Raw genomic sequence first — 13,323 nt, 5'->3', positions numbered from 1 at the left:
TATCTACTTCAGAAGGTAACATGTTGATGCCTTTCTTCCTCCCTTGTGTCTTGGCTACCCCTCACCTCTGCCTGTCTCGAACGTGACAAAGTCGCTGCTGATGGAGTGGTGCTCATGGGAATACACCCGCAACCGATACTTGGCCCCGGCCACCAGCCCAGCCAGCTTAATGAAAGGCTGCTGGTTTACTTGTATGCTTTTCATCGACCCATTACCTTCAAGGAGAGACACAAGAGAGGTGTCCATCAAACCGAGCCCATCAAGCTTAACTCGCCAAAATTAAGCACACAACACTGGCTTCTTCCATAAGATAGCAGGTCATGTTCGTTAACTGAGGAAATGTGCTGCATCCCTTCCACTCTTAAGAGAGAATGTATAAAAATAATATTTTAAAAGAACATGCCGACTTTTTGGGACTTTAGCTTAGATAAGTCCATACATATCCTTTTCATCTCTGTGCGTGCCATAACTCTGTCTGACGCACCCACCGCTAGCCTAGCTTAGCACAAAGACTAGAGGTAAACGGCTCCAGCTAGCATACTGCTCCCAATAAGTGACAAAATAACGCCAACATTTTCCTATTTACATGTGATTTGTATAGTCACAGCGTGTACAAATAACAAGGTCACATGAGACAGCCATTTTCTAACTGTATACATACTGGGAACTATATTCTCAGAAGGCGAAGCACTGCTACTTCTGTGACTATACAAATCACAACATGTAAATAGCAAAATGTTGGCGTTATTTTGTCACTTATTGGGAGCAGTGTGCTAGCTGGAGCCGTTTACCTCCCGTCTTTGTGCTAAGCTAGGCTAGCGGTGGGTTCGTCAGACAGAGTTGAAATGAGATGAAAAGGATATGTATGGACTTATCTAACTCTGGGGGATACGGTGAATAAGCTAAAGCCTCAAAAAGTCGGCGTGTTCCTTTAAGCATCCTGGGAGCAAAAAATACTGGAATATCTTGGCTCAGCACACATCAAAGTCTGGCACTGGTGTATTAGGGGCATCATTTGCTTTAGTGATGCCTGTTAAAAGCTTTGATGTGAAGTTGCCACTTAATATCTCACACTGGATTTGCTATAATGAACTCCGGTCTAGAGTGGAGGGAGATGCACCTTGTCTCAATTATCTATATAGACCTTATCTCATCTCTGAGGAAGCTGAGAAGTGGAGGGACAAATCCCAATGGAATTGTCAAGAAGTGGATGTGATGTTCCAATGAGGTTCCTCGATGTTCATAAGGAACCATCAGGCACTGTGTAACTCATGGGTTGGCATGAGTTTGATGCAAAACCCTGCATATCCAAAATGTGGCCTATACAACAGCCTTTGAAGCAAGCAGCCATTGGATTATCTGCATAGCAAAATTCAATAGTGTCTGAAAGTGCAGTGCAAGAGCTACTAGCTGGAAAGAAAGTACTTATCCATTTTAGACAATTCCTATCTACTCATCCATAATAAAAAATAAAAAAGCTTTTAGTCATTTGTTTTGTAGCTTTATCTTTCATTTCAATGCTTGCAAAGCTGTGTGTATTACACCAACATTCTGGTTAGGGTTTGCTCTGCAATTAATGTAAAACTATGTTTTGTAGAAACAGTACATACTGAATTTTGACTGGCCAACTTGCATATATTTAACCATGAAAAGCTGCCAAAAACAGCAAAACAGCTCTGAAACAGAATCGAATTTAAGCTAAGCTAAGCAAAAGAATTTGAATTTACACTAGGGATACAATTAACAATTCTGACTAATAACAATATGAAAATAATTATGTTTAATTATGTTATGGCCAATAATCTATAAATGGCCGACATTAAAACTGTATACCGTTTTGTCTTTTTTTTTGTCTACCATTTTAGGCATCACAGCATTATGATTTCAGTATGAAAAATGAATATTTATTCTGAGATAATGCTTAAGATGACATTTAACATTTAAATTTTAAGTGTTTTTAAAAATCAAAATAGCATTAGATGATGATAAATGTAATCTAATTGTAAAAATAGAAAATTCAGAATGCACAATTAAATATCCAATACTGACCATTACCAATAGATAAGAAAGGGTATGTGGTACTGTTATATCATGCATCCTTATTTGTAGCCTTGCAAGAACTCATATTTTCTTCAAATGTTTATGTAGTTCTTCAATAGCTTGATAAAGGTACCGATTGTCTTTCAAAGCCAAGTTATTCCCTACCTCTGTAAAAGAAGCTACGTGGATTTAAATTATATTTATTCCCATATTACATGCACAAAATTGGCTGATAACTCTTCAATGTCACGATGTCCTGCTTTAAGATCAACAAAACATCTCATATGGGCTGAGAAGCTGCTACAGCTTGTCTCAGACTTTAAGACATCATCAGACACCATGCCTCACACTGACTGCATGCAGCTGCCACAATCTTGCCAGGACATGGTGAGACGATGAGAAAGAGGAAGAAAGAAGAGGGAGTGTAATATAATGGTATGGTGAGGCTACATGGGAAGCACGTTTGGAGAATGTGTGTGCTTTGGTCCTGGTGTAATTTAATCCCATAATAATGCAGCATTCCTTGGTGTAAAAAAATGAGTCCTCTTGGATGAAACCCAGATTGCTTCAGTTACATTTACACCTGCTGGGTGGGGTATTGCACCAGCACGTACTGCACAACATGTTTCAAGGTTAAATATGTAACTCTGACTCTCCCCCTGAGGAGACCTTAGGTTGGAAACATTAACCTCATCTCTAAAACCTTTCCACCAATGATAAAAAAGAGACCTAAGGGGCATCAATCAGATATGGCAGGCTTGCTGGCATAATCATGAGATGGGGCAATGGTGGCCAATATGAACAATAAGCCAAGCAGTTTTGGGCAGCCAGACAACAAGTGCTGCTGGGAAGCCAATGGTTGAGGTAAGGGTGGAATGAGCAATCACATCTGATGATCCAAACAGATAGCTCAAGGACGAAAGAGCAAGCGAGAGAGAGAGCAAGGAAATGAGTGAGAGAGAGAGAGAGACTTTTGTAGAGGAATATACACTAGTCAAACACTAGCTACGTATTGCATGTCTCTTTCCGGCTTAAACATGCACAGGCACAACAGAACAGTGATGTAGTATGAAGAAATCATGTTTTTTTTTTTGAAATTTATATTCACCTGCGTAATTAAAAAAAAAAAAAACTGAAAATTAAAACGGCCCAAGAGAGTATAGGGACTGAATAAAAAAATATTTGTCTTATACTATATTGACTAATTTTTCCTTTTATTTAAGCATAAATAAAATAACTTTACACCTAAAAAAAAAAAAAAAAGATTTTACTGGTAAAAAACATAATTGCTAAAATATGCAGTGATAATAAGACTGGACTGCAGGGTGCCTCAAAGTCACCAGTTTACTGACCAAAACTCTCTGTGGCCCAATTAGAGTCAAATAAACAGGTCTTGGTTGTCTCTTTTTAAGTCTCAGGGCATCTCTCCCCCTCATAGATTTAGTCAAATCTCTCCGTTCTTAGCCACCAGAGAGAAAAAGAGCTTTCTAAAGGGAACATGCATGACTGCTGATGACACAAAGCAGGATGCAGTATTGCAGACATGATATTATTCAGTAACATGTTGGAGGACTGCTTCAGTTTGGTGTTAAAACACATTTTAAGCTAACAAGCTACACAAGTACTGTGGGAAAAGAACATTACAGAGATTCACAGCGAGAAAGATATCATAAATGTTGAACAATTCAAATAACATTTACAATACCTCCCTTTCAAATAAACCTGAGCTCCCTGTAATGTTTATTGTGATGTTCTGTAAATTCGCCATAAAATGAGGCCCAATTAAACATTATAAGAAGATGATTTGGGTCACCAGTAGGCTCAATAAAATCTAGCGTTCCCTTTATAAGCTCTCGGTAGGTGTATCTGGCTCTTACTGTCCAATGTGTACTCTAGCACAAACTTGCTGCTGTCAACGGAGAAGTTGTGCTTCCAGCTGACGTTAGCATAGTCATTGTTAGCATCCACGGTCAGATTCCAGATCTTTACATTCGGGGCTATGCAGAACAGGTAGGAGAGGAGTACACTTAGATATTTTGTGATACAGACACAGGTTAGCTTACATATGCTTAATCTTAAAGACCCCATGAAACCTAAATTAGACTTTTTGTATCTTTTTCTTAATGTTGATTACTTTGAGGTCATCTACTGTGTATGCAAGTATAGTTGACAAAACATTAAGCAGATACTGTATACATTTAAAGTGTACAGACTTTCTCGATCCTCTGAGAAAACGGACTAAAAATATGGTTATCATCCTGTACATTGGGCATATTAAAACAATTTAAAACTTGGACTTCCAATGTCTATTATTATCAATAGAGTAGCGATGCATAAAGTACCACGTGTATTAACTACGTTTTTTTATGGTACAGTAAATACAGCAAATTGGCATGTTCAGAATTTAAAAAAACTTGAATTTAATGCAAAATCTGGGTGGGGTAATTTTGTCCCTCGCACGAAATCCCACATCGTGCGGATTCCTATTGAGAGGATTGCATTTCACAGAACAAAGGCAAATGTGACCTAACACTTACGGCCCGATATACTTCAAGGGAAATTTGAGAACGAACTGTTGGTACGTCCCTATTGAAAAATAAATATATCAAAATTCATTTGAAATACATTTATTTTATGCTATGTATACTAAAAATACAACTTAATATAAATATCCTACAACTGTACTTTTGGTATACTAAACAGATATACTTAAAGTCTGCTAAATTGGATCATCTAATTTTGTACTAAATGTACTTTAGTTATCCGGAAATAGGGCTGAGGTATAACTAAAGATATACTTGAGTATATTTGATTGTGCTAAAGTGGAACTATTGCAATTATACTTTAGCTACATTTTAAATGTCTTGATAATATACAGTGATCATCCTATCCTTACTAATAGTGATATTAAACACATTTTAGGTTTAATATTAAGAAATGTGCATTGTACAATAAAGAAGTGCTCCAAATAAAGCTTAATCATACTTAGTATGTAATAAATGTATTTTAAATACATTTTGGTATAGTTTTTTTTTCTTCACTAGGGGTCGAAGAAAATCGTTTGGAGTTTGTTTCAACAGTTCAAAACTTTATGGAAAAGTTTACACTGACTGGTAAACAACTTCGAACTTCGGTTGGTTCATGGAGATGGCATAATACTGATAATAGTGTGTTCTAGGGTTCCACCTTGGAATTGACGTTTTAATTAAAATTGAAATTCTGCAAACTTTTCTCAAAACCGTCATTTTTTGTTGAGTTTTCGTTGTAGCGCGCAGCTGTCAGGGTTCTGTCACTTCGATCTGGTTTATTCTTGGTTTGGTGGCAGGGTTTTGCGTTTTTCTATTGGCAGCGTGTTTTCGCCTCTTCCCTTCACCCACACCTTACAGAGGCACATATTTGAATATCTATCTAAACACCGCTTCCAGCAGCGTTCAAAACAGTATATCGTTGCTCAGCCATTTCAAACTTCTTTTTACCCCTGAGTGCAGAATGAAAAAGAACTTTGCCTTGAGTATATCGGGCTTTTATATAAATAAATAAGTATAGCTATATCCCACCTAAATTTGCTGTAAATTACTGTCACTAAATACCTCACACAGCAAAGAAAACTTTCATGGGGTCTTTAAAACAGCTGAATACCTTAGCTAGAAAACGTTATTTGCTAATGCGTGTGATATGATTTTACTAAATATCTCATAGTTTAGTGATCAACATCATGCATTTCATTTTCTAATGCAACTAGACTATTTGTAAAGCAAATGTCAATACTAATTCTGAGTAATCTGAGTGTTGTGTGTCTGTGAGAGCACAGGGTGAACATCAATCATGCCCCTGTCCTAAATGGTCTGCTAACTGAGTCAAACATACATAATACATGTCATCTAAACAAGAGGACACACTAATTTCATCTACTTTGTCTGTACTGTGGGCTTTTCCAATGCACACTGTGTCATTATCAGATACCCAGCATTTTCCAATCCACTGTTTTAGGAGACATGGGCCGAACAGGAAGAAGTGTGGTGGAAGCTGTTGTAGTGGTGGTAGTAGTTGTAGTAGTTGTGGTTGTAGTAGTAGTAGTTGTTGTAGTGGTAGTAGTGGTGGAAGTGGTAGTAGGTTTGGGCGGAGCAGCAGTTGTAGGGGCTGGTGTGGCTGGTTCTGGGGTAAGTATTGCTGGGATTGGATCAGTGGAGAGGGGAGGGGGAGGAGGAGGAGTTTCGAACATCAAGGCATCTGTAAAGTTAACGGCTGAGAGGAAGAACAGAGAGAGACGTTATGTGGAGGTTCCAGGGTTCAGCACAAGAAAGACAAAGAGATGTGAGAAAAGACAAACAAGAATGAGTTAATCAAATGGAATTCCCACAATTCCCTTTTCCAAAACAAATTTTGTGAAAGAGAGGCTATGTTCCGAATGGAATACTGGCATACTGCTTACTGCATTCAGTATGATCTATTGTATTCTACCAGCAATTAGTATTATCTACTGTAATTTGAACTCTGTGAAAACACACACACACAATCACACACACACACACACACACACACACACACACACACACACACACACACACACACACACACACGTATTTTGGTCAAATAAATGCAGCCGTGGCGAGCATAAAAGACTTTTTCAAAAACATTTGAAAAAACGTACCATCCCCAAACGTTTGAACGGTAGTGTTTATAGTACAAAAATATCTAAGAATTACTAGAGGTATTCCAGTGAAAATAGTGTATGTGGCATAATAGTATGCTATTCTGAACATAGCCAGTATCAAAAAATGTTGGTCATGGCAGACATCTAAATACCATGCTCATGTATAACCAGACATGATGTCATGCCTCAAAGAATATTAGCATCATTAAGACACCATTATTTTGTAATGCTTACATTGATTGTATAGCTTGTAGTGCATTCTCAAATATTAGCTTGTAGAACATATACAGAAATGGTGCAACAACTTTGTGATATTTGTGAGCATGAATGTCGGCACGTCATGCCGCTGAGAAATACTGCAGAGGTTGCACAGAGGGTATCTAAAAATTGATTGTTGTGCACCACCAAGGGGAAATATAGGGTCACTACAAACCACTGTGCTAAAGCTGTGTAATACTATAGGGACAGCTGCAAAATGCTGCAGTATTCTCAGGTCTTGGCATTTTGAAACTATGAAATATAAAATCATATCTGCTAGGACTTATACTTATTAACTTGCAGTGCTGTCAGCACATTACATGTATATATTTGACCCAAAAATGAAAATTATGTCATCAGAAAAGAAGACATTTTAAAGAATATGGGTAACCACTGCCCCAATGCCCCATTGACTTTCATAGTATGGAAAATAAATACTATGGAAGTCAATGGGACCTATCAACTATTTGGGTACTGACATGCTTTAAAATATCTTCTTTTGTGTTCAGAAGAAGAAAGAAACTCATACAGGTTCAGAACAACTTGAGGGCGAGTAAATGATGACAGAATATTCATTTTTGGGTGAACTATCCCTTTGAGAGAAGATATGTGGAAATCAATTAGAACACACAGTGGTAGAATCATTACCGTGTAAGATAGAGATTCATAATGAAAAAATATTAATTATTGTACATCTTTGCTTATTGAAGCTTTAACCTTGGAAACAATGATGCTTTGAGTACCAGTAACCAACTCCATGACAAAAACTATAAGCAGTTTCCAAACTCAACTAAAAAGTAAGAGCAATCCGTACTATGCTGGGAAGGTAAAGCCATGTCAGAGAGCCCCGGAGCGCTTGGTGACATTAAGATTCGCCAGACCAAGACATGCTAATGGATGTGAATCTTTTGCACAGGAGTGTGGTTTCAGATCAACACAGCCAATCAGCCAACAATTCAGTGCACTCTTACCTGTATGCCTCCATCTGACTGACACAATATAAACAAATGCTCAGTAAAAGAGAAATAAAGGTGGCACAAGCAGAAGCGGCGACGTGCATTGCAAAAGCAACGGACTAATGGCGAGCTGATTTAATATTTACTCTTTTAATTGATTAAGCAGCACAACACTCACTACCTGTCACTTTGACTTATCGAATTCTGACTTCCGTGTATCATTGCTTGACATTTAGACACACTAGAAAACAGTCCATAATTGCTTTTCTAAAACACTTATTTACTATTCTGCCATTTTCATAATGGATGGATTCACAGCCAAACATCATGACTCCATTAATACTGTTCTATAAGCAGATGCACCTCATCCATATATCAACATGACTGCATTTAAACTATGCAGGCTGTTTTGTAGAGCTTAGTCTTGCATGTTAACAGCATTAATTAACTAGGAAAATACTGATAGATTTGACATTTTGGGGTATTCATCAAAATTTTGCCTCATTTGCATCCACTTTGAAAGAGCAGTTGGCACAGGAAAGTATTAATTTACATAAATAAAAAACACAGTGCTCCCTCTCTGACTGTCTACAGCACACGTGCTAAATCTGCAAATGTTATTTTACTAAAGAAAAATGGCTAATGGTTCAACAAGTACAATGCAATAGGTTTACTGAATGACTGCTATCCTCAAATACAACATTATATTCAGTATTTATGACAATTTGCCCTGTATTTTCACCAGAAAAAGAGAATATTTATATTTCAGTACCATCAACACAAAGTGCATGGTCAATGGATACTATTTTCTCCCAAAACATTTAACTATTCCTCAGGTTATCTGTTTCTACAGTGAGAATTGTTAGAGAAATTGGTATCAACAACACAAACAAAATTGGCTTGCCATTGTGATTAGCTTCTATTACAGCGTTCTCTTCATAAATGTCTTCAAAAACATCACTTGAATATTAATTTCCCTTTCCCTAACACAATGACTGTATCAAAGTATCACCACTAGAGGTCTCTGTTTCCCAAACTAGACCAACAAAGTGCTTCATTCTGGTTTCTGGGTAGATTTTAAACCAAAATGATGAGAAGAGCATGCTGGGATATGCCAAGCAAGGCATGTGGTAGGAAGTGATGTCAAGGCTAAAGTAGCGAAGTGCCATCAGGGATTAGGGGGTCAATCAAAAAATCACAAATGACATCAGAGCCACACATGACTTTAACCTTATTTCTGTGGCACTTAGAAGCATCTTACCAGCATCATAAAGAGATACAACTTAAATCATCTACACTGAGAGCAGATTCAGTGACTTCACAAAAGTGCAAGAGTATAGCCCATCCCTGAAAGCACACAGTGACATGGATGAAGGCAGACAGACAATTAGACGGATTGGGACAGGCATTAATAGAGACAGTGCAGTTGAGCTGTGTTTTTCATCAAGGGAAATTTAACCGTTAAAGGTGAAGTGTGCAATTCCTGCACCAAGCAAAACAAATTTAAAAATCTTTTCAAAAAAATTCCAAATACAATTTTTTTTATTATTATTATTATTATTATTGTGAATCTTTTATATTTTTCTTGTGATATTGAGTATTTATGAAAAATAATATAATAATTTTATTTTACAGTACAAGAGTAAAATTACAATATTAATACCGATGTCTTAAATTATTTCCAAATGTTAAACTATTGAACTTTTAGTTTGACATTTGAACAGTGCCGCGCTTCACTCTGAAACAGGCAGTGCATATTCATTTTATTTCAATTAATCATGCATCCCGATTCTCAATCAAGTACAGTTCAATAAAATTCTGAAAAAGTTACATCTTATGCAATTTGCTTTGTTGATAAAATTTGATGATAAAATGTCTTTAAAAAAACAAATTACTGATTAAGATATATATTTTTTAAATATAATCTTTATAAAAGCCTTGTAATACTGATCCATGCAGGCCACTCAAAAAAAAAAAGATTGCAATTCCATTTTGGTGCTGACTTTTCTCAACTTACCCACTTCACCTTAATTAAACATATGTACTGTATAACTTCCTAGTGTTGGTAAAACTGTTTAAGAGAGTATTTGTGTTTGGCTGGGAATTTCAACTGTGGATGTGAGTTTAAGCACTCAGCTGCACTGTCATATTTTTAAAAAGTAGATAGACAATATTTGAGGGAAAGGCAGACAGAGGCTGAAGCAGAGACATATTGCAGGGCAAGAGATAGACGGGCAAGCAGACAGTCCATTCCCCCATTACCTACAACTGTAGAGTCAGTATCTGGGGTGCCTTCAGTCAACACCACAGGAAAGACAGGAGGAGAAGAGGTGAGAGCAAGTCAGAGAAGACAAAGAAGAAATCAAGCAGTTAAGAGAGAAACAGATCGAGTTAAAGACACCACAAAGCATCAGGAACAATGAGACAGAAAAGTATTATAAGAAGGAAAGAGAACGACAGGGTGGAGCACAGACAAGAACACCCAATGATTCTGCTCTCAGATTCACTAACAGCTCAGTGACACGACAGAGCGACACGACTTCCTTGCTGACCTTCATTCGCGAAATGTGGCGACTCCACGGCGTACACCTCTCCTGCGCCGACCTGTGTGCGAGCTGCTAGGTAGAACTTGAACCGTGTTAAGCGGTGAGGCAGATTCATGACGTACTCCGTAACATTGGGTGGAAAACTCTGGACCTTCCTCTCTCCCGCCTGCGTCCCGTTCACTAGAGCAGAACAAATACAACAGATTGAACAAATGCGCTTTTTGAAAAAATAATAACAAACATCTGGGCAAAAGTTGTGCAGGGTATTCCAGCCTTAAAGGGTTAGTTCACCCAAAATTACTATTAATTACTCACCCTCGTGTCGTTCCAAACCCATAAGACCTTCGTTCATCTTTGGAACACAAATTAAGATATTTTTGATGAAATACAAGAGCTTTCTGACCCCCTATAGACTGCAATGTTCCAGAAAGGCCCAGAAAGGTAGTAAAGACATAATTAAAATAGTCCATCTGACTACAGTGATTCAAACTTAATGTTATGAAGATATTCATCAAAAATATCTTAATTTGTGTTCTGAAGATGAACGAAGGTCTTATGGGTTTGGAACGACATGAGGGTGAGTAATTAATCACAGAATTTAATTTTTGGGTGAACTAACCCTTTAAAGGTGCTCTAAGCGATGTCACGCGTTTTTTTAGGCCAAAACATTTTTTGTCACATACAGCAAACATCTCCTCATCATCCGCTAGCTGCCTGTCCCCTGAACACACTGTAAAAAAACGTGGTTTCTGTAGACAGCCCAGGCTCCACAAACGGCAAGAAAAACAAACTGGGCTAACCCGCACCACGAAACATAACAAACTGTTCCAGCCAATAACCGACAAGAAGGATTTGGGGGTGGGGTTTGGAGGGTTAGTGCGCGGATGAGCAGGAGGGAGGGTCTAGCTAGCCTCCGTTTTGTTTGACAATACTTTAAACGTCAACAAGAAGTGAGGTCACCCAACATCACTTAGAGCACCTTTAAGATAAACTAGGCATGAAACTCTTTGCTCTCTGAATGTTTATTCACTCATTTTTAAAGCTTCCTTTGGTGCAAGGTGAGCTCACCTGTGTGGTATTGGAGTGTGTATCCAATCAGGATACCGTTTGGCTCCAGTGGCTTGTCCCACTTCAGGTGAACCTCGTCTGTGTGCCTCTGAATCCTAAAGTACTTCGGAGCTCCTGGCTCTATGAAAGGAATATGAAAGCCATTAGTTTTCTGATTTTTGTTACAAACATCACATATTTGATGCTTCATCATGGATAATGATAGACCACTAAAAGCAGAGCATGGTGAATCCTACCTCCCTCCTTGGTGTGAAACTCCACAATGTTACTTTGTGGTCCCTCATGCTCTCTATTAGCCACCACCATGTATATCTTATATTTGCTGTATGGAAAAAGCTCTGTCAGGATGCCAGAGGGATGTTCGGCAGTGGTGAAGAAACCTTTATGCAACTTTGTCTTATTTACTTTCAGGCCTTTGATGAGGCTGGCCTCCCGCCAGTAGTACAACTGAGAATATAATAAAAGAGATGTGAATGAGCAACGTTAGCACATTCAGTAAGTGCAAAATGCATGGTTAATGTAGGAGATCCTGTATGCTTTTGTGTCATGTAGATGTGTGGGCACACACCTTGTACTCTTTAAACTCTCCGTTCACAGTGCTGGGGTCCACAGGCACCCAGTGAACATTAACTTTGGTGCTGTTGATCTTCGACACCCTGAGTTCTGTTGGTGCGGCGGACGGTTCTGATGGGAAAAATAGTATTAGTACAAAATAGACCAACAAAGATGCACCACTATCTGTGAATGACTATAAAGTGTCATTAAATATGAAATGTTAGTACTTACTGTCTTCCCCAGAGTAACCGATGACTGCGTTTGACTCTGGGCTGTGTCCGAAGTCATTAATGGCCTGTATTTTGATCTCGTATGGGACATAGGTGTCTGTATTATGGATAATGTGCTTTGCTTTGGTTGTAGTTATGTTATTCCACTCTTGCTCTGTGTCTTTCCTTCTCCAGGAGACCACATATCGCAGGTTTGGCCCATTCCTTTCTGTGTTCTGAAGGGCCTGTGACATGTACAGATACATTAGCTCACTAACAGTCACACATCTGTCTGCTTTTTCAAGGTATTACAATAAAACCCAGTCCATTTACCTCCCATGTGATCTCCATGTTGTTCTTCTTGTTTCCCCAGCCTTTAAGACCACCAGGAATAACATCAGGAGCTAAAACAAATCATTATATGTCAGTAAATGTCTCAACTTATAATTTTGCCAAATTCTTGACATAATACGAACCAGCTAAAACTTCTATGGGTGCATAAAAAATGCAAAAATGTAAATTTTTGAACACATTTCTATCAGGGCGATATAAGTGATCACTTACGGGCTCCGCTGGTCTGATAGCGTGCAGAAGGGTGGCTGGGTTGACTCTGGCCCACAGCATTGATCGCAATCACTCTGAACTGGTAGTTGACAAAGGGTGACAGTTGCAGGTTAACTGAGTTTAGGTTGCCATCATATATAGACAGGTTCTGCCACTTGCCCGGCTCCCACCTGTCCTCTTCAAACTGGACGAGGAAATCTGTAGTAAGGAAACAGTTTGATAGTTTAAATTTCTGCTATTAGTCATTAAAAAGGAAGAGGTAGAGACATCAGTCCTATTCAGAGTGGGAAACTCAAGTCTGAGTATTTGAATGGTAGACTATTCATTTTTAAAAACAGTAATTAAAGCTGAGAGTCAACCTCAAAAAGAAACATATTTATTTGAATCATTTGAATCTCTATACCACTAGATGGTGCCATGGTGATTACTGTGTTTTTTTTTTGGTATTATGAGCAGTGTTGCCAACTTAGCAA

At 38.2% G+C, this 13,323-nt stretch overlaps 1 protein-coding gene across 3 annotated transcripts in view; it reads right to left on the bottom strand.

Moving 5' to 3' along the window:
• The window catches only part of nfasca (neurofascin homolog (chicken) a), a 65,758-nt gene that overhangs the window by 13,880 nt on the left and 38,555 nt on the right, over nucleotides 1-13,323 (bottom strand). For all 3 annotated transcript variants that reach the window (XM_081358617.1, XM_081358618.1, XM_081358619.1), the window contains 7 exons: nucleotides 12,851-13,048; nucleotides 12,620-12,690; nucleotides 12,309-12,531; nucleotides 12,091-12,206; nucleotides 11,759-11,969; nucleotides 11,523-11,642; nucleotides 10,461-10,634 (listed from right to left, as the gene is read on the bottom strand). In XM_081358617.1, the coding sequence (XP_081214743.1) occupies nucleotides 10,461-10,634; nucleotides 11,523-11,642; nucleotides 11,759-11,969; nucleotides 12,091-12,206; nucleotides 12,309-12,531; nucleotides 12,620-12,690; nucleotides 12,851-13,048 (1,113 nt within the window). The remainder of the gene's footprint in view (nucleotides 1-10,460; nucleotides 10,635-11,522; nucleotides 11,643-11,758; nucleotides 11,970-12,090; nucleotides 12,207-12,308; nucleotides 12,532-12,619; nucleotides 12,691-12,850; nucleotides 13,049-13,323) is intronic.

The sequence above is a fragment of the Scardinius erythrophthalmus genome (assembly GCF_964197995.2).
Source record: "Scardinius erythrophthalmus genome assembly, chromosome: 25".
In the NCBI taxonomy this organism is placed as follows: Eukaryota; Metazoa; Chordata; class Actinopteri; order Cypriniformes; family Leuciscidae; genus Scardinius; species Scardinius erythrophthalmus.
Note: the sequence above shows the minus strand (reverse complement) of the source record. Positions and strands in the feature narration are given on the sequence as shown.